This window comes from Cryptotermes secundus, unplaced genomic scaffold, assembly GCF_002891405.2.
Source record: "Cryptotermes secundus unplaced genomic scaffold, Csec_1.0 scaffold1251, whole genome shotgun sequence".
Lineage (NCBI taxonomy): Eukaryota > Metazoa > Arthropoda > Insecta > Blattodea > Kalotermitidae > Cryptotermes > Cryptotermes secundus.
In genome coordinates, this window is record NW_019721527.1 from 513,980 (window position 1) to 536,102 (window position 22,123).

General features: G+C 38.5%; 2 protein-coding genes across 2 annotated transcripts in view; one reads left to right on the forward strand and one right to left on the reverse strand.

The window, feature by feature from the left end:
* LOC111875563 (inhibitor of Bruton tyrosine kinase) overlaps positions 1–14,831 on the reverse strand; it is a 32,411-nt gene extending 17,580 nt beyond the window's left edge. Inside the window, exons 1-9 of the mRNA XM_023871906.1 lie at positions 14,676–14,831; positions 12,089–13,360; positions 7,395–7,616; positions 6,980–7,210; positions 6,527–6,772; positions 5,346–5,512; positions 4,458–4,637; positions 3,692–3,917; positions 1,097–1,219 (exon numbers count right to left, since the gene is read on the reverse strand). Of these exons, the coding sequence (XP_023727674.1) occupies positions 1,097–1,219; positions 3,692–3,917; positions 4,458–4,637; positions 5,346–5,512; positions 6,527–6,772; positions 6,980–7,210; positions 7,395–7,616; positions 12,089–12,418 (1,725 nt within the window). The 5' untranslated portion in view covers positions 12,419–13,360; positions 14,676–14,831. The remainder of the gene's footprint in view (positions 1–1,096; positions 1,220–3,691; positions 3,918–4,457; positions 4,638–5,345; positions 5,513–6,526; positions 6,773–6,979; positions 7,211–7,394; positions 7,617–12,088; positions 13,361–14,675) is intronic.
* A 150-nt stretch (positions 14,832–14,981) lies between these two features.
* Positions 14,982–22,123, forward strand: part of LOC111875564 (SET and MYND domain-containing protein 4) — a 17,010-nt gene continuing 9,868 nt past the window's right edge. The window contains exons 1-3 of the mRNA XM_023871907.2: positions 14,982–15,826; positions 15,954–16,218; positions 18,810–18,931. Of these exons, the coding sequence (XP_023727675.1) occupies positions 15,254–15,826; positions 15,954–16,218; positions 18,810–18,931 (960 nt within the window). The 5' untranslated portion in view covers positions 14,982–15,253. The remainder of the gene's footprint in view (positions 15,827–15,953; positions 16,219–18,809; positions 18,932–22,123) is intronic.

Consider the following 22,123-nt stretch of genomic DNA (forward strand, 5'->3'; position numbering starts at 1 on the left):
TGGATGTAGTAATATTAACATTAAGTATTTAGTCGGTGCCTCATCTTACAAAGTACTGTCCATTCTGTAGGGAGGCACTGACTAAATAATTAACATTAATATTATTACATCCGCATCACGAGCCTCCAAAACAGTTTATTATATATACACAAAATATAGAATATTCAAATATGTCTGTGGGAACACAACAAAATCACAAAAACCAACGACTGACTTGATGATGTAAAGCATCACTCGAAGAATTTTATTCTTGTTGTATACTATAACTTTTGTTTATATATAATCTAATTTATTGTATTTTTATGCCAAGTATTTTAATAAAAGTAAAAAGTAAAAGTAATGCTATCCCTGTACCAGGCCGTGAAGGCCCATAGGGTTGTGAGATGAGGGTCCCACACTATCTAGACAATCCACTCAAAGATGGCGGTAAGGTTGTCAGCCTTACACGCCAGCTGCGCTTTACTCCCCAGGAAAATTTAATTAATTCCTGGTACTCATATCTGTTAGTAAACCCCAGGGCCTAGTGTGGCTGGAAGGATTAGGTCAACTGAAAAAAATCCAATGACCTCATCAGGACTTTAACCCACGACCTTCCGGCTTGTAGCTTGTATGTTTGCTCACATATTAAAGATGAGCAGCGACACACACACACACACAGGGAGCCTGCACAGAATAATATGTGAACGGTGCTGAAAACAAGAAATAGCCGCTGCAGCACATGTAAACACAGAGCAGGTGTCCCTGGTGTTTAAAACTTTAAATTTTGAATTGGAGTTCTAAAATCAAATTGACGAGCATATGTTGGCGAGATTTTAAACAAAACTGACAGGCTGGTGTTTTAGATTTTGAATTGTGTGCAGTGTGACAGCTACGTAGTGAAAAATACACCTGATGATGGCCAGTTATGGACGAAACATGTAGTGTGGAGGAAGAAAAGACAAAGAACTACAACCAAAAAAATTGTTGCATTCACGACGGCATTCATATTATTACATACAGAAGTAATATTTAAATTAGAAAAATAAGCGATTAACAAGATTCTTTTATTTATTAAAAATCAGCAGAGGGAGACAAAGCAATAAATGTTGACTGTTACCTGAAACACAATATCATGAATACAATCATCTTCACTAGCTTCTTGTAGCAGACTGTTTAGGTGCTGTTTCATGTCTGATGTTTCCATCTGTGGCACTTCAAGCAGACAAGCTATTGGATGAGCCTAGAACCACAAACACACCCTTTTTATTTAAATGATGCATTGATTTTAATCTTCTGCATATCACAAGCAGAGATCAGCTAGGGTTGCTTTAAAACCGTCACAGCCAAAATGACTGTCTTAACACAAATCAATAAGTACAAGACATGGCATCGTGTGTGACATACCAATGTTTAGAGGAAATAACAGACCTTTACTGTGTCTACATGAGGTGGTATTGTAAAGTTCCCAGACTGCTATTGTTGTAACTGCCTCAGTGAAAGAAGATGAGAGGGAGGCCAAGGTCACTCTTCCGCAAGCCTATTGCATCAGCTTGCCATGTGACACTGCACTGTGAACACGCATTGTTCTTAAATGAGTGTCTTTTCAACTTCGTGTTTTGTTTTGTTTTGTTTTGTTTTGTTTTGTCTGTGATGGATGGCAAAATTGAGGAACATGTCTGCATCAAGTTTTGAGTTAAGCTCATTTAATCTGCTACCAAAACTCTTGAAATTCTTCGTGAGGCTTTTGGAGAACATTCTTTAAGCCAGACAGCAGTTTCTGAATGGCATTCACATTTTAAGGCCAGTCAAGTGTTGGTTGAAGATGATGAACATTCAGGGTGACCAAGCACCAGCAAAATTACAGAAAATGTTGAAAAAATTTGAGAACTCATCCACGTAGACCATCGCTGAACAATCCATGTGCTTGCAGACACCGTTGGGATAAGTTATGGAGTTTGCCAGGCGATCTTAACGGAGAATTTGAACATGCACCCATTGCCGTGAAGACTGTTCCCCGATTCTTGACAAATGATCAAAAGCAGCTGCGTGTAAACATGTGTCTTGAGCTACAGAGAAGGCTAACAAGGACCCAACTTTTACCTTGAGAATAATAATGGGTGATGAAAGTTGGATTTATGGTTATGATCCAGACAGAAAGCAACAATCAGAACAGTGGAAGATCCCACAATCACCAAGGGCAAGCAGATCCAGAGTTCAACAAAGAGCATGCTCATTGTTTTTTTTCCAACATGAAGGGGATTGTTTGCCACATATTTGTTCCTGCTAACACTATGGTCAACTCTGACTTTTACTGTGACATTTTGAGATGCTTGAGCGAAGATTGCGATGAAACAGACTGGAACTTTGGTGCAACCACAACTGGCTCCTTCATCATGACAACATGCCCACCCACATGTCCCTGAAAACCACAGAGTTTGTGACTTACAACAACATGGTTAGCATTCACCATCTTCCCTACTCACCAGAATTGCCCCTCTTTGACATCTCTGTTTCCCAAATTGAAAATGAAACTGAAGGGACGGTTTGAAATAGTGCCTGACACCCAAAGGGAATTGCAAACGGTACTTGACAGCATTAAGGAAAATGACTTCCACGGTGCTTCTGAAGCATAGAAAAAATGATGGGATCCAGTGTATGTTCCCAAAGAGACTGTTTTGAAGGAGATGGCAGCCAAAATTAAGTGAGTTATGCCAGAATTTCTTTTTCTGACCTAGTCCTGGAACTTTCCGATAGAACCATATCTGTGGTCATTTGAAGGTCATTTATGAAAGTACTGTGGATCTTTCTGTACAGCTGCATTTTTTTCTCAAGCACCCTTGACATTTCTAGCAAGTAGTTCAATGGTATGGCTTGGCAGTCAAAGGGTTAAATAACCACCTGTTATGTAACCTTGTTGGCATGTACACACATACTACAGCATAACAAGTAATTACGAGTGACCATTAAGATCATGGTCTTCTGGGTTATGACACCATGCAGTCTGATAGATAGGTATTATTGAATAAAACCAGCTATGATTGCAAATACTGCTCCCATTGATAACACATAGTGGAAGTGGGCTACAACGTAATAAGTATCGTGGAGGATGATGTCAATTGATGAATTTGCCAGTACTACTCCTGTTAAGCCCCCTATGGTGAATAGGAATACGAAGCCCAATGATCATAAACATGTTGCTCTATATAGTTGTGACCCATACACTGTTGCCAGCCAGCTAAAAATTTTGATTCCGGTTGGTACTGCGATGATTATGGTTGCTGATGTGAAGTAGGCCCGTGTGTCAACATCTATTCCTACTGTAAATATGTGGTGTGCCCATACTACAAATCCTAGGAGACCAATCGCTAGTATAGCGAAAATTATTCCCAGATTTCTGAAGGCTTCTTTTTCACCTCTTTCATGGCAGATGATGTGTGAAATTATACCGAACCCCGGTAAAATTAAGATGTATACTTCTGGGTGTCTGAAGAAAGAAGCAGCAGGTTCCTGCAAAATGTCCATACCTATCTACCAAATTACATGCAATCACATCCAAGAAGAGTGTAATCTTAACACTCACCACTGTGAGAACCTCAAATCTCAAAAATGACCATGACCATGACTGTTACATTATATTCAAAATAATAACTTGTTAAAATAAATTTCAGTGGTACAAGCCATGATTCATGGATAATCATAATGAAGTTCTGACCTGTATAATAGCAAAATTCCTTCCTTTAGGGTCAGATGTAACAGCAACAGCTCGGTGGATGTGAGGAACACGCTTGATCTGCACTGTTGTCAGCTTTGCACTTGGTCGTTGAACCTTGACTTCCCCCTGAAATGCCTCACCATCTTGAGTGATCAGGAGCAGCTGCCCACGAGTCTGAGCAGCCACTGCAGTCAACACCAGAGGTCTCCCCAGTGAAAATGTACACCTGTGCAGGTTTGTTCACATTTGTTTCCACAGGTCAATGTGCAACAAGTTTACAGAGACAGAAGTCTAACCAGTATTGGCTGGCTGTGAAGTACTAAATACTGTTAGTTATAAAAGATCTAAAGGCTGAAGAAATTCTGAAGTATAGTCTCATAATCCAAGATCATCTACCCTGCTGTTCAATGGTCTCTATGACTGTCACCTCCTTTTTGCACATAACAGCTAGATAGATACACAAAAGACATAATATTTAGGTTTTAATGGATAATGATGTACATGCTGAAGCTCTGCTTACCACAGTGCTCACCTCATTTTAATCAGTGGCCTTTGTGTTCATATAAAGACAAGTAAGAAATATATAGATTTAAAAATGTTGGTGTATTCACTCCCCTTTTTAATTAACTCAAAAATTGTAAGACTTACAGAAAAAGTATACTGGACATAAAATATACATTTCATTTTCCTCTGCTACCTTTGTTTGAAACATTTCAAAACTCTCATCTGCTCACTGTGGACTGTGAATTAATAGAGGTAAGCACACCTTGTAAGCTGTTGGATGGCACTGTTCTGCCATAGGAAGAGTTCACCTCTGTTGTCCAATATCAACACTCGAAGCTGTTGTTCTTCCTCCCTACTTTCAGCATTGCCCTGTTGATCTCGATCCAGCATCGTTGTATCAAGATGTCCTCCAACAACAGCCAGCTGTACTACACCTACTTGTCTGGAAAACACAATCATAGTTTTAATTTTTTCAGTTCCCAACATTCTCTTGAATGCAAATACACATGTTTAATGTTTGCAGGTTAAAGTACTGAGGCCACCAGATTTCAGTACAGCAGAATGTCCACTGAACAATAAAATAAATTAGCTTAGACAAGAAAGTAAAAAAAGCATTTACTTATATGAAGTATTTTTAAGCCATTTACAAGTTTCTTGAATTTTCACTTTTTTTTTATTGCTACTGGGGGTGAGACTAAGTCCCCTGTACTGCGGCCACTTTTGGCTTATTGTACCAGCCTCAGATGATAGGTGAGGGTGAGTGTGGAGCAACTGGTAAGGAATGAAGATTGGCAGGGGAAACCGAAGTACTCAGAGAAAACCTGCTCCAGCGCCACTTTGTCCACCACAAATCCCACTTTACCAGACCTGGGATCGAACCCGGGCCGCCATGGTGGGAAGTCAGTAACTACCGCTTGAGCTAGGGCGCAGGCCTGAAATTTCACTTACAAATTTATTTTTTTGTTCACAGCTGGAAGTGTAATCAATGTAAGTGGAACCAACACAAATTAAGAATTTTTAAATGAAAAAGTTTCTTCTCATATGTTTTTTGCACATCTCATTCACTTTGGTCTTCTTGAATTAATCATCCTGATAAGACTATGTAAAGAGTGCACATTATGAACATCCTGTGATACAAACATCGTAATACCTGGTTGCAATTTTTTGGCACTCAAACTTGTGCAGCAGATAGATATCAGCACCCAGGGCAGTAGTGGTTCCCCCTGCTGCTATGCCTCGTTCTACAGCCACAACAGTAGCGCCATCACTAGCTGCCACTTGTAGTATCTGTCCACCCTTATGACTGAGTGCAGACACCTGTACCAACAACACACTTCATGTAAGTTTTGAGGTTTTCATGGCGATGACTATGAAGAATACACGGCGCCAAAACCCAGAAGACGACTATCTTAACACACTTCATGTTCACTCACAACCTAAGCTCAGAGTAGCCTTTTGTTGCACCAGGAAGGAAGCATACTGGGGAGTATGCAAGTGTCTGTGACATATTTTAAAAACTACAAAACATATCACAATAAACTTTCATGCTGTGAGTCTGTAATAAATGTTCTGAAGGTGAATTTTGACTTGGTATATACTGGTCCACAAACCAATACCTTATATAAAGTTCGAATTGAATTTTATAAATTTTCTCAAGAATGAAGAACAATTCACATACAGAAGATCTGAACATGGCAAAAAATATAGATCTACTAATATTACATAGAGCATTTTTCAACAAACATAGGCCTACATAATACACATTCAAGATTTAAATAATAAGTCATACGACAAAAATGAAATAAAGACTTATAGCAGAAGAGGTTCAACCTATTACACAAAATTGAAATAAGTGGAATTGCACATTTAAAGACATGATGATGAAATAAATTATATTAATTCTACTACACGATTTGTATCATCAATGAATGAACACCAAGGAAGACTAAATATACAGAACTGCATTAAAAATGCATTTAAAAAAATATAAGTAATTTCAATTGGAATATAACCATTTCCCCTTGTTAGTTCTCAGGCCCATGGAAGCTACATAATAGAAATGTTGAAGTTTTGAAGGAATTTTTAAATTGTATTCATGTCTTCTTTGAGACATATCCAAACTTGTGTCTGGAGAGACTAAAGAAACCCTTGAACTACAGCAGTCAGGACAATAATTTCTGGCTGAGATATGAATTAAATATCATTAGACACAAAGAATCTCACTTTCTGCTTATAAACTCATATAAATTCCTTCAACAATTTATGTTATGTTCTTCCTTTCCACACAACTATAGTGTTCTGTAACAGAGCAGTAGAGGATGCTGGACTAACTTGTCTGGGTAAAATTATGGTAGAGCTAGGGCCCTTTGAATGACCCAGCTGCCCTGCATTCAGACCACAGGTGAGCACAGCTCGATGGCCCCAAATAACAGTGTGGAAACGAGAAGCACAGATTCCAAGAACTGAATCTCCAGCAGCATGTACAGAGCGTGGTGTCAACTGGCGAGGTAACAAGAGGCTTGCAGGGGGTGGTGAGTGACCCAACTGATGATGTGAGTTGAGACCACATGACCATACCTGAAAGCAATATAACATTTCCAATGTTTTATTGGCTGGAACTAAACAAAGGGAAGAATATTTTGAGCTACAATAACTTAATCAGTAAACTGAAGGGCTATAAACTGGACAGCTGGGGTTTAATTCTTGCCAGAGACAATAGTACTCATCCCATCAGCACTACATTACTGTGAAGCATGTTCCTCAATAACAGTCTGTAAGACCTACTGTCCCATTCTCCATGAGAAAGACAGTGTGATCCCGTCCTACGCAGGCCATGGTGCACGAAACAGCAGGTCCGTCAGGACTGTGACTGCCAGGGCTCTGCAGGCGCACTGCATGAGGTGTGAGAGTAGCTACTTCTGAACTCAGACCCAGTCTTCCACCCTGCCCATGGCCACACGAAAACACTCTTCCATCATGGGTCACAAATACGGAGTGGAACTTGTGCATTGCCACCTATATAGACAACAAAATGATTACTGGGGGGCCAGTGAACAACAAACTGAAAAGAAAATGCTAGCATTCCTAATCATTTGGTCATTAATATATCGAGCTGTATCATTTAACAATGATATAAGACAAGAAGATGTACATTGGCTCTAGAGCCAGTCACACTGAACAGTGAATGAACTCCATTTACCTGTTTGATACTAATCCCCTGCTTTCTGAAGGCATCCAGTAGCTCTGGTTGTGAGCGACTTTGTTCATTCCCAGTGCCTAGGCTGTAATTACTGTTCGTTCCCCATACATAAACTTCACAGGGGTTGCGGGCATTAAATTCAACAACTGGTGGACGATCCTTCATAGCATGATCTACTGGAGTCAGTCCATCATGATCTCTCACTGTCGTACTTGCTCCCATCTGTAAAGCATGCAGAGGAATCTCCAAACAAGTTCTTAATAAACTATGTAATTTCATCGACAATTTGAGTCTATCAGTTATTTACTAAAAGGATAAAACTGTTCAGTTCAACAGTCATATTTACGATTCTGTATTTCAGCATCTCATTCCAATTGTTCAACTTAACGTCCATTATTTATTGTCCGTCACTATTGCAACACTTGTTTATTCACTACTTAATTTTAATTTTAGTTTAACATTATACGCTCTGACACCACATGTTTTGGCTCCAAATGGCCATCTTCAGGTGTCTTGATATGTTACAAATATTTTATTAAATTATGTTGAAACTGCTACACTGTCTTAGCCCATGTTAAAATCACACGCTGTAGTCCTCTTTTCAAGGTAAAACCAGATAAAATCCTTTAAAGTTTCTATTATACCCATGTCATTTTGGTGCATTTTGCTTCACCTCACACGTGGTGTCATCCATTGTTCATAAATGTATTTCTGTATAGGGTGTTTTGTTTCGGCAGCTGGCCCTTCACGTTCGTAGCCTACTTTTCAGTTATGACTGCCATCTGTAATTTATAAGATCCCTAGATTAATGTTGGTTTCTATTTGTTTGGTATTATTATTATGTTATGTTTGTTTACTTTGTACTTCCATTTGGGGCTGAAACAGGTAGTGTCTAAGTGTATAATGTTACTCTAAAATTAAAATTAAGTAGTGAATAAACAAGTGCTGCAATATTGACGGACAATAAATAATGGACGTTAAGTCATATTTACATAAAACTTCTTAAGTTTCATATTTCAGCCACTCTATAGTGTGTCCAAGCATAAATGCACATATTTTAACTATTTTTGTTGAGAAAATACACAGAGCTAAGGCACAGTAGGTTTCACCACATGAAACAGCTAATCAGAATTTTTTTTTCCCTATCTCGCTCCATTTCACCACACTTTGACCTGAGCTCCCACTGTTGCTCACAATAAAAAATAAAGTAATAATAATTTATTTATTTATTTAACTTCCATAACTGTTACATAGGCACAATTTGACAAGTCAGTAAAAAAAAAAAACAGCCACACAATACATGTCAACAACTCTTAAAAATGTACAACACAATATACAAAACAATAAATAATACAATCCCTTGCTGTTGCTTATCAACCATGGATGACAACACCCAGCAATTCAATAAAAAGCAATAAATATACTTAAACAACCAAAAACACAAGTCAGCCATGTAAAACAAAGCATCACACATTTAGAGAAGGTAAGAGACAAAAGACCATCTATATACTCCCACATTACATCAAGACTAACTTGAGTTACCAAACTACCATCTATTGTTTTTACCAAAAAACTCTTGTAGAGAATAAAACCAGTTTTGTAATAAATAAATTTCTAATTTATTTTTAAAAACTTTAAAATTTTCTATTATTTTGAGTCTGAAAGGTAAATTGTTATGTATTTTTATTCCCATGTTAATTACACTTTTTGGCAATGAGCAGTGTTGCATACTTGGACATACAAATCATGTTTCCCTTTTGTGTGCTATATGGTATTCAAATGCCCTGAAACTGATGCATGTGCATGTTCACATGGGTTTGATAGAACAAGTATCGTATGTAAAACTCTGAAAGTTCTGCTGTCACATGGCATAAACTGTGCTCTTTATGTTCTGTTTATTATCTCAATAAAACTGTTTAAAATGTGTGCACTCATTTTTGAACATTTTGTATATTTTTGGTCTTAAATTTTTGCTAAGAACTATGAATATTCCCCAACTACAACTGAGGTCCTTTACTGTAGAGTCCAGCAAAGTACAATGCAAAGCACCAAATGAGAACTGTACTGAAAATCATAAAGAGAACAAATTGGGCATTCAAAGAATGATGACAGGCAGAACAAAACCAAAGTGCTGAAACTTGTCCAAAAGCCACACTGTCCAATGTAGATGTCATATGGGCTACACCCAGTGAATCCAGGCCTTCCCAGTGGGCTGCAGTGCAAACTGTTTATTTTCTGTTTTAATTAATGCCACTAAATTGATAAAGTGTGTTGGGATGAAGTAAAATAGTGTAGTTGGAACCTAGATCTGTATTCTGGCAGTATCTGTTCTGTGACTGAGATTATTCATGGCTTTCCTAGGTCACGCCACATGAAAACCAAGATAGTATCTTGAAATAGGCCATGATGGTCACCCTCCAAATTCCTACATATTTAAAATTCATGGCCATCTTCCCTGATCATTCAGTGGCTTCACTTTACCTTTATAACAGAGATAATAACCTGATACCACAGATATGTGAGGGATTTTTCATACAAGATAATTAGATAAAAATAATACTTTGTCATTATTATATCAGCAGTAAATTAAAGGCTCTCCATGCAATATATATTCTTCATACAATATGAGCTGTTTATTGTGGGCCAGCTGCATGTTTACTAGCAGTATTTTATGGATATGATGTCATAACTGTCAAGGTCACTGGTTTCAGGTACACCATCCAAACCTCTCTCACATGAAAGTGACATTCTGAAATATCAAGGCCATGGCTCAGCTGAACAGAAGAGAAAGTCTTGCACTTGGCTGATTTCACTAATGTAATGAACACAGTAAAGGTAAAGTTGTCCCTGTGCTTTAGCACCATGTCATGAAGACATATGGGGGGAGTGGAGGTATAGCTCCACATCTTAATCGTGGTACTACATGAAGTGTGTGGTCAGCTTCACACCCTGGCTTCGTTAACCCTGGGGAAAGAGCCCTTTGTATCCAGTGGGTTGGAGGTTAGGTGAACCCTAGAGTATGTGTGGACACTGTAGAAAAATCTGTTATCTCTGCTGAGGATTGAACCTGAACTCCTCACTTGTCCAGCCCATACTCTAGTCGCCAGTCCTTCCAATAAAACATACATCTTTTATTAAGGCTGTTCATTATGCAACCAATTAAATACTTGTATTTTGCACAATCTTCTGTGATGAAGAAATTCCTTGCTTTTATGGAACCTTAAGATTCATCACAACGTTCATAATAGCCCCACATTTAATTCTATCCGAAGTACTTCAGTCAGTTCATATCTTCATAGTCCACATTTATATGATCTGTTTTAATATAACCTTACCATGTATTCTACTGACCTCTTTCCTACATCACTTCAAATCCAAACTTGCATGCATTTCACATTTCTGCCATGTGTTATATGTCCCATCTGTCTCATCCCTTCTTCATTTAATTACCCCAACATTATTAAGTGAAGAGTACAAGTTGTGAAACTCCACATTATGTTTGCTCCATCATTCCTCTGTTATTCGTCTCTCTAATGTCTCAGCGCTGTACTTCAAATGAACTATATTTGTAGTGACTGGTAAGAAGGGGTAAACTAAATGCTGTCGTTTTGGTGAAATATGAGATTTTTACAGTGATTACTACAAAGATTATCATCTTCTCAGAAGTATCACTGGGTACCAACATTTCAGAGACAATCTTCTACCCTGGTGATGGAGACAATATATTTCTCCAAAATGTCAGTAATGATCTACCTGATTATACTGCATCACATCCCAGAAGAGAGCAATCTGTTTTGTCAATTTTGACCCATGCATATACCCATTTTAATCTTTCAAATGGTATTAAAGGCTTAATCTAGTCCTTACACAGTGAAAATTACAAGCACAGAAACCCAACCTCAGGTCAGAAATAATGTCTGGTTGGTACTGTGGTGTATTTGCTCAAAGCAAGTGGAGGCACAGAAACAGCCATTACTAGGTAATGACCCATACACATGCAGCACAGGAACGTGTCACACAACAGAGGTGTTACGAGCGACATTTTCTGCTGTCTGCAACACGTGCTGCTATGCTATGGTGCAGTAAACACATCTCTGCAGCAATGAATCAACACGCAACAATACATGAAGAGTTTTCTCTGCTGGAGATGCCCTGAGGCTAGAATTATAATTGAGTTGAGTTCTGGAGTTGGCAGCTGCAGCACAGAATTGAGGGGGTCTCCAGAGTTGGCAGAATAGTGGCATGAAAGGAATTAGGCTGTGCAAAGAAAACTTCCTGTGTGATCTGAAGTTACATTAAGACTGTTATGAATATATTGCCAGGATATGACTAGTGAAAACTGAGGGCACTAGTGGGTGTAACAGAGAACTGTAAAGTGTTGAAATAGTGTTAGTACTGTAATTGGCTCTAGATCTGAGTACAGTGCATAAGGTGTCAATAAATCCAATCCAAAAACCATCTAATATGACAGTATAAACATTTACAGTCAACTTAAACCCTTCATAATGGTTTTCTGACTTGAGATCTACTTCCTCACTACCAAAAACATATTCTTCCCTTCAAGTGAGACCCCAATTTCAACATAAGGCAAGCAGTCTTTGAAGATAAAAGAATTTCAAACGAGTAAGTACATATATTTCCTGAATTCAATCTGCTCTTAATCCCATGATTAATATGTCATTAGTGCCACTAACCTTTATTAGATCAGCTGCTACATGAATCTGGCCATAAAAAATGCTGCGGTGAAGAGCAGTATAACCAGACTCTATATCACGAACATCAATACTGGCATCTGCATGTCGAATCAACCACCGGACAACAGCTCCATGGCCACATGATGCTGCTAGATGCAGTGCCGTGTGTCCTGAGGAATCAGTTGCACGCCCACATGTACCACAAAGCCATCGCATGTATGCTGCCAGGAGGGGCTGTCCTGCCCTCATGGTAGCAACTGCGGCCAATTGGCCTCCATGTTGCAGTGAGGTACATCTTCCCACAACACACTCACGTTCAATCCCATTCATTTCTTCTCTTTTCTTTCCAACCAAGTAAGCCAACCAATGCGATTTTGAGAAATGTGTTTTCAATTAGGCCTTGGTCTGTTAACACACATTCACCACAGGAGTCTTCCTCAAACAGCTAGTGCCGCAAATCATGCCTTGTATATATTGCCAAGTGTTGTGCAATGTTTCTGCTTCAAACTAAATGTTGAGATTTTTCTTATATTCTGTTAACTTATCTTCTGAATTAGCTTCCAAGAGATGGATGCTGTCTGTGAAAAACTCATGTATGTGTTAGTCCTTTGTTAATTTTCATCTGTCACAGGTAGAGCAGGGGTTCCCTTCACAGCACCTATCAAACTTAGCTTCCATGATAACAGATGGACATACTATTAAGCATGTGTAGGAAGTATTTGGCATCTGGAATTGTCATAACTAATTTCATGTTACTATCTGACTACAGGTGTAATAAATTGAGAGAAGTTCCATGTTAAAGGAACAAATGAAATTCTTTTCCTTTCTTGCCACCTGTATATACTACAAAACAGACATTTATATAGAAAAATAGAATATAAATAATCCTCTATTGACTTCTATGTACAAAGCTATACAAATTGGGGTTTGTGCATTGGTATAGGCACCCCTGCAAAAATCAGTCTTTCACATGCCATCAAATCAAAATCCAGCGCATTAAACACTTTAAAAAATTTGACGATTTCTGCTGATAATCTCTTCGGCCAGGTGATGTTTGATATGATTTCATACACCAACAATCTTCTACACACTTTTAATATACAATGCTTCTTCTTAGATCACAGCTGAAACAATCCTCCTTCAGGTACAGTTCCCTCAGTACATTCAACCTCCAGCAGTTGGCATAGCAAGTTGCCTTCTCACTCCCCTTACCCCACCTGGGGCAAGGGATATTAATTTCACTTAGACAGCCATAATAGGAAAAACTTTAACCTGGAAAAAAAAACAACAGAAATTGTAAAATCAATCACACAACTTCAAAATGTCTTGGCTTTTCAAGTAGCTAGTAATTGCAAATTTGCCAGGAATAAGTTATGCATACTTTTACTGATATTTTATAAAATCTGTTTCTGTCTTAAATTTTTACATTTAAAAATACAGTGGAAAAAGCAACAAAAATTGTTAAAACAATTCTTGAAACTTCAAGTAAGTAACAGTTTACAATGAATATTCTTATACATTAAATTCATGTAAGTTTTGATATTTTCTGCAGCTTATATACTATACAGAATATTTATATCTTGTTACCCCAGTAAGGTATTAAATTTCTAGAAAACACAAGTATGAAACCTTGCAACCTTGCCAGCCCACTACAACTGACTTGTTATTTCAAATCTGGTTTACTAGGGGAGTGTTTAATTTATTATTTAATTAAATAAATGCATCAGTCCTTAAGAAGCTAGCAGTTGCTCAGCCAGCATTAATGAATTCCATGAAGCAGAGCCCACCCTTCTTGAGAAGCTAGAAGTTCCTTATCTAGGCAAGAAATCCACTGGATGCATCAGAGTGATTTTAAAATGCAGTTTTTAATTAATTATTTAATTCATTTTATTAATCCTGTAGATCATGATACAATGATATAGGACAAGTCTTTCAGCTAATATACATTATGAGGTAAATAAATATATTTGGGAAATGTCATTACTTCTACACAGGAAAGAAGTGGCATGGCACTGTACAGCCATGATTATTAAATTAATTTTATATCTTGACACCCAGGCCACTTCTAAATCATGGGTACTTTTTTTTTCTTTTTTTCCATGGGGGGCGGCCACAAAATTTGCTTACAAACTTATGTTATTATGTTATAAGCAATTTACGACTGCATTTACTGACCACACTAAGGTATTCTGAAACGAACTTTTTAAATTATTTTAATTTTGGTGTATTTCCTCCTTTCAATTGTGACCCCCCCCCCTTAAAATGGTTGCGGTCATATGCTAGCTTGCCTCGCCCCCTCCTCCTCCCCCTCCGCCGCAAGGCACCTATTACATCACCAATACGAAAACGCGAAATTGATGAGGGGGAGGAAGAGGATGCAATATTATGCTTACTTGCCTAATCTGAATGAATACAACAATAATCATAACGTTGCTATAAAATCATATTGCTCAAGGTAGTAAATGTCAAAGCTCTAGCCTATGAATGGCTTACACTAATGCCTCCTGATTTCACCTATAATTGGCATTGTCAAGAAACCATAGTGAACGAGCTGTCGCTATTGGCAGACGCTAAAATTTATTTTTACCTTAACTAGTGACGAAATAAACATCCAACACTGACGAAAGAAGAGACGACGTCACACTCAAAAACACATGAAACAGCACACATTTTCCCAAATCTTAATTATTACAGTTGTTCGCAAAATACCTTCACGCAACAATCGCAAACAACCGATACCTACAGCGCTATACACGCTTTTGTGGCAGATTCGGAACTAGACGGCATTATCGATAATTACGTAGATACTGGTATGGTGTTCTGAATGTTGTGAAGATCAATTTCTACTGTAGGAGGGAGCTTTATTGTGCATAATTGCCAGCACTGTGGACGTTCTGTGGGTGAAGTGATGTGCATGGGTGGTATAGGTTGCTAGATGAATGGATGGTAGATAAATAAGGAAGTGGTGGAATGGGAGGACATGGATTGCTGACAAGAGTGAGAAGGTAGCACTTTTGATGATTGTAACGTATTACATAATAAAATATATCAGCATTTAGCAGAAAAGTGTATGGCAAATGACATGCACAGTGAACTTGCTTATGGAAGGAACCATTGTATCTAACCAAAAATTTTAAGAATGATGTGAAAGCTACAGGATAAAAAATGGAAACAGTGGCAGTAGATGAGACGTTTGAACATCTGTGTAATTGTCTCCGAGTTAAACGCAGAGTAGAGAGTGTGTCTGAATTATTTGCAAAGCAAACAAATGATTCAGATCGTGTTGAAATTGCAATGCAACTTTTGAAAGAACATAATTTGATTGTGACACATAAAAGATTTGTTAGAGAAAGTGACAAATCCTTTAAAAGGTCTTTAAACCTGAGAAATTCAGGAAACAAATCATTCCAGATGAAGGATGACAGAGCTGCATTAATGTTATATACACAGAGCATTGCTACTGCACCATTTCCAGGTACCTGGAATATATCCAATCAGGAGCTACAAACACAGTTAGGAGAAAATGAGAATGATTGCACAGAAAATGCATTGGCTCTAGCATTTGCAAATAGATCTGCAGTCTTTTTTTCAATGGGTAATCATGAAGCTTGTCTTAATGATATTAGACATGCCATGAAATACAATTACCCCCAAAAATTATTGTATAAATTGTTTGAAAGACAAGGAAAGTGTTTTCAAGCCTTGGGGAGGATAGAAAGTGCTGTGGAGAGTCTATATGTAAGTATGAATGTATTAGATACTGATAGTATAGTTTAAACAAACTGAAAGAATTTTAAAGGTATGAAATCGACGTTAAATTATGATGGGTTTTCCAGGTATATATTCAATAGCTTTTGTCTTCCAGGATGCACAAAAATGGCTTCCTTCAGCTTCAGGTTTGACGGAGGAGAAAAAACAAGCCATTGGAGTAGAACTAAGGACTCTAGTGCAGCATTTAGCAAATTCCAAACCAACTGAAGTATCATGCTATAGTCAGATTAGGCAACCACCACTGCCAACCTGCAGCTACAACAAGAATCATGAAATTCTGTGTGCTTCAGATTGTGTAGAACTGAAATTTATGCCAGATATGGGACGGTACATTGCAGCAACAAGGGATATTCAGCCAGGTGAGGCCAGTGTTTCAGCAAACAGCTCATATAGCTGTTACAGCATTCTAAAAATATCAGTTAAATATTTTAAGATGATCATGAGTTTATTTTTAATGGGGCAGGAAGAGAGACAATTACAGTATGTAATATTTGAATATTTTTTTTTCTGTAATGTATGCAAAGGATGGATAGATATGATAGTAGTGTCCTTACTCATTTGAACTGTATACCTTACCTTACAATGGGTAAAGGGGCACACGGTAATGTAGTTGGTCAAGACACTATGCTACAAGCCGGAAGGTTGCAGATTTGAGTCCTGATGATTTGGATTTTTTCAATTGACCTAATCCTTCCAGGCACATTATGGCCCTGTGATCGACTCAGCCTCTAACAGAAATGAGTACCAGGAATCTTCCTGGGGGAGGGGGGTAAAGGGCAGCTGGCGCATAAGGCTAACATCCTTACCACCATCAGTAAGCCGATTGTCTAGATAATGTGGGACCCTCAGTGTCTCACAAACCCATGGGCCTCCATAGCCTGTTACAGGGATAGCTTTACTTCTTTTTACAGTGGGTAATTTCTTGTGAATCTTTTCAACTTTAAAATTGTTTGGTATCTGTGTTTCCTTACTTATTATAAATCTCAGTGTATTTGATTATCTTTACTGGATGGCATGTTGTTAACTCTGGTTTACTTTATAAATTTAATAAACTAATATTACAATTAAGATTTTTTTTTATTTTCCTGTGTGTATAGTCCATACATCCACTCCCCCATAAGTCTTCATGGCATAGTGCTTAATTAGTTAAGCACAGGGACAACTTTACTTTTGTATGTGTATAGTTATCAGCAAAATACAAAGATTCAGTGAAGGCTATACCGTCTTTATACATAAATAGCAGAACGAGCTTCACACAGGTCCTTGTAGGAGATGTCATTATGTTCATGACCAATTCCTTCGAGCTGAGTCCTTCAGAATGTACAAGGCGGTTCAAATATGACCAGGACTGATTTTTTGTAAACAAGCTGTACTGCGCAGCAGCTGTGCAACCTTGAGAGAGTGAAGCCACAACCTCCACCCTCCCTCCTGTTAGGGTTAGAACCTCTTCAGTCCTGTCTGGAAGTTGCTAGAGTGATGAGAGAACAGAAGGTACCGCGGAGCGTGGAACAACACATTGTGATCAAATTCCTCGTTGGAGAAAACGTCCAGTCCACTGAAATTCACCACAGACTCCAACAACAGTATGGGGAAGAGTGTCTCTCACGGACCCATGTGTTTGAGTGGTGTAAGTGCTTCAGAGAGGGCAGAGAGCGCGTGGAGAATGAACTGCATGATCGTTGGCCGCGAACATACATCACTGAGCCGAACATTGATCATGCAGACGTGTTTATTCATGAGAATAGGCACATCACTGTGAAGGAACTTGGAGTAAGATCCGATCCAAGCGGAAGACAGGTGGAAAGTGCATAGCCTTCCTTCAAGACAATGTATGCCCCCATACGGCCAAAACAAGAATGGAAATCCTTCGGAAATTGAAATGGAACCTTCTGACACATCCGCTGTACAGTCCTGATTTGGCCCCAAGTGATTTCTACCTGTTCAGAGGGCTCAAATCAGACTTGCAAGGCATGTGGTTTGTGGACGACGCCGTAATCCAGACTGTTCGGGAGTGGATTCGCCTCCAACCACAAATCTTTTTTTTGGGGGCATCAGGATGCTTCCAGAAAGTTGAAAAAAATGTGTTGACTCCGGAAGGGAGTACGTTGAAGACTGACATGTGCAAGTAAGTGTTTGGCAATTTTTTTTTTTTTAAATCAGTCGCGGTCATATTTGAACCACCTAGTAGTAATCACTTAGTTGCTCAAGAAATTCCCTGTCTTCTATGGAACCTGATGGTTCATTACTATGTTCAGAAGAGCCTACCAGAGGTCCCTATCCTGAGCTAGAGGAATCCAGTCCACACCTTCCCACCCTGCATCTTTAAGATTCATTTTAATATTATCCACGCCTAGGTCTTTGAAGCAGTCTAGTTCCTTCAGGGTTTCTGACAGAAATGTTGTTTATGTTTCCTATATTCCAGTGCTTGCTGACATGTTTAAATTTTCCCTGTGCTGAAGCCCCATAGCATGAAGACTTGTGGGGCAGATGTATAGTTGAAAGCTTTTGTAACCTGGGCACTAAATGGAGGTGAGTGGTCAGCCTCATGCTCCAATTGCTTTATGTACCTTGAAACAGCCCCCTGGCACCCACTGAGTAGTCTCGATGGGCCTTACAATCAATCTGCGTGCTGGAGACCAAAACCTCTGCCCTGCCCCGCTCATCCACCCTATAGCTTAGTCACTGTATACTGTTGAGTTATCACTAATATACAGCTTCTATAATTTTATGTAAAAATAACTTTCTCTTTCAGAAGCTGAATGTGTTTGAAATTCTGGTTTACTCATGAAAAGTTAAATGGTTCCGTCCAGTGTGACACCAGTCACACTGGACGGAACTGTTTAACTTTTCATGATATTGTTAGTGTGGCGGACCAGAATGAAACAAATCAAATTCTGATTTACTGTTGATTTCAATTCAAATTTATACTTGTCTCCCCTGCTTATTGCAGGAGATATCCTGGCCGTTGAGAAGCCCTTTGCATCAGTGCTTCTGCCTGATTTTTATGGGACACACTGTTACAACTGTCTTCAGCATTCTCGGAGTCTCCTGCCATGCTATCACTGTTCCACGGTATATATTCTCTAATGTTTGTGTATGCAGTGTAATTTATAAAACATATCCAGGCAACCAATTTACATAATGTTGTACAACATTATGTAAATGTAATGTAAATTTCTGAAGAAATTATGTTTATAGACTGAGTGATTTAAAAACAGCTTCTTAAGATAATTACAACTAAATTTGAAACAAGATATTTTTAATATCATACTTAAACATCTTGTTGCTTTACTAATGCAGTTCTGTATACGTATATTACTGTCGTAAATGCAGAATGTATTTTTGTGTCATGTGGATCTTAGTTTGTAATAACCAACCCAGTAGGGAGTTGTATTTGGAGAAGCCATTGCAACACGCATGAAATGCCAATATAAATTGAACTTACGTAATTTTATGGTCAGCACAACAATACTTCATTGTTTATTTATTTATATAGCATGCACTTTGTTTCGACCTCAAATGGGTCATCTTCAGGTGCTGCAAGTTTCTCACTTCAAAGTGTTTTAGTTGCAATGGAGATGTGGACTGGAGCACAATGTGCTTTTGTTAAAGCATTTTACAAAAATGGTGACAGTTTCGTGATTGCTCAGTGTGAATTTCGAAGAGAATTTGGTATTCATTGCAGTCGTGCTCTTCCATCTGCCCATGCCATCAAGACCTGGGTTCAGAACTTTGAGGCACATTTCTACACTAAAGAAGAAAGGTGGTAGGGTAAAAACAGGACATACACCCGAGAGTATAGTGGCAGTGAGAGAAGTCATTGAACGAAGTCCACGCTGTTCTGTGCATCACCATGCTACATCACTCGGCCTGTCCGAAGCCAGCGTTTGATGGATTTTGCACAAAGGTCTCCACTTCCACCCCTATAAAATTCAAATTAGTCATGCACTACACGAACACAACTATGAAAACAGAATTGATTTCTGCCAGACTTTTTTGCAATTAACTAATCAAAACCAAGATGTCGTTAACAACTTCTGATGAGTGATGAAGCTCATTTCCATGTATCAGGGTTTGTTAACATGCACAATTTCCTCTATTGGTCAGCCACAAACCCCAAAGAAATTTATGAGGGACCACTTCACAGTTCCAAAGTCACAGTATGGTGCGCGATATCTTCGTTTGGAATTATTGGCCCGTAGTTCTTTGAAGATGAGTGGGAAAGGGCTGTAACTGCGACTGGACCATGTTACATTCACATGTTGGGGAGCTTCTTAGCTCCTGCATTTACTCGTCTTCTAGTCAAGGAAGAAACGTTTTTTTCTAGCAAGATGGGGCTACGTGCCACACTGCACAAGTTTCCATGGCAGTTGTGAATAACCTGTTTCCTAACCATGTTATCTCCAGATATGGGGACATCATATGGCCAGCCAGGTCACCTGATCTTTCCACATGTGATTTTTTTTCTGTGGCGGTAGGTCAGTCCTTTTCACTATAGCATGTACATCCTCGGGTTGTGGATGGAGGAAACGCCCTCCAGGTATGGAAGGAAGCTGTGAATATATTGAATAATAAGCAGTCATGAGCAGCCGACAAGGGATTGTCCTCCAGCTTGGAGGTTGGGCGTGGGGCTAACAACTCCTCACTGTAAAAAATAAACTTGTCACGAAAATTCTCAAGATGCCTCAGACCTGGACGGATTCCTTGGATAAACGACCTAAGCTAAAGAAAATATACATGAGATTTGGCATGTGGAATTATAGAAGTATGTATAGGGCAGGTTTGCTCAGGGCAGTGGCAGAAGAAATCTTGAAATATGTTAGATTTAGCAGAAGTACAGGAGGTCAGATGGGACGGAGGTGGCATCGCACTAGCAGATGAATATACATTTTTCTATGGAAAGGGGAATGAAAATCATGAATTACATACAGGTTTTTTCATACATAAGAGAATCATATAAGCAGTTAAGATGGTAGAGGTCGTTAGTGATAGGATATCATACATAATCCTAAAAGGTTGCTGGTGTAATATCATCATTATGAATGTTCATGCCCAAACAGAAGATAAAATTGATGACATAAAGGAAAGGTTATATGAAAAACTAGAACATGTATTTGATAAATTCCCAAAGTACCCTATGAAAATTTTGCTAGGAGATTTCAATACCAAAGTAGGGAGGCGAAAAGTGATCTGCTTGATGATTCCCACAATATTTTGATAGGTGGAAGAACTACTTCTGTCAGTAATTGAATGTACGTAAGGTCATTGATGTTAGGCAGATAGGAATGCACACAGCTGAGCTGTTCACACCTGATCCTAGCCCTTTTGAAGTTGACATTGCTATTGCAAAATTGAAAAGATATAAATAGCCAGGTAGTGATCAAATTCTGGTAGAACCTATTCAAGCAGGAGGCAAAATATTACGTGATAAGATCCATAAGCCAATTAGTACTTCAATTTGGCATAAGGAAAAATTGCACAATCAGTGGAAGGAATCTATTATTGTACCAGTGCACAAGGAGGGTGATAAAACAGACTGTAGTAATTATCGGTTGATATCACTACAAAATTTTATCCAATATTGTTCTCTCAACATTAAGTCCATACATGTGGGTTTCAACATAACAGATCAACTACAGTTCAGATCTTTTGCATTCATCAGATATTGGAGAAAAATTGGGAGTACAACGAGACAGTGCATCAACTATTTGTAGACTTCAAGAAAGCCCATGATTCGGTTAGGAGGGAAGTATTGTACAATATTCTGGTAGAGTTTGGGATACCCATGAAACTAGTTAGGTTGATTAAAATGTGTTTACATGAAACTTATAGTGAAATCCATATGTGTAAACATTTGTCTGATAAATTTGCCATCCAGAATGGTCTAAAACAAGGAGATGCTTTATCACCACCCCTTTTCAACTTTGCCTTAGAATACGAGGGGGTACCAAAAAGAAACCGAACTTATTTTTTTTAAACTTATTTATACAAATTTTAAGCACAAACCTTCAATCCCCTTCGAAGTACTCTCCACTTACACTAATACACTTGTCTAGTCTTTTATTCCATTTTTCAAAACATTGTCTAAATTCATCTTTTGAGATGCTTGAAAGTGCCTCCGTTGTTTTTTCCTTCACCTCAGCAACATCAGCAAAACGCTTTCCTTTCATGTCTCTTTTCATTCGAGGAAACAGAAAAAATCTTTCAAAGCACGGCATGCTTCCACGTGACCTTGTTTTTGTTCAGCAGTCGGCAGTTGTGGGA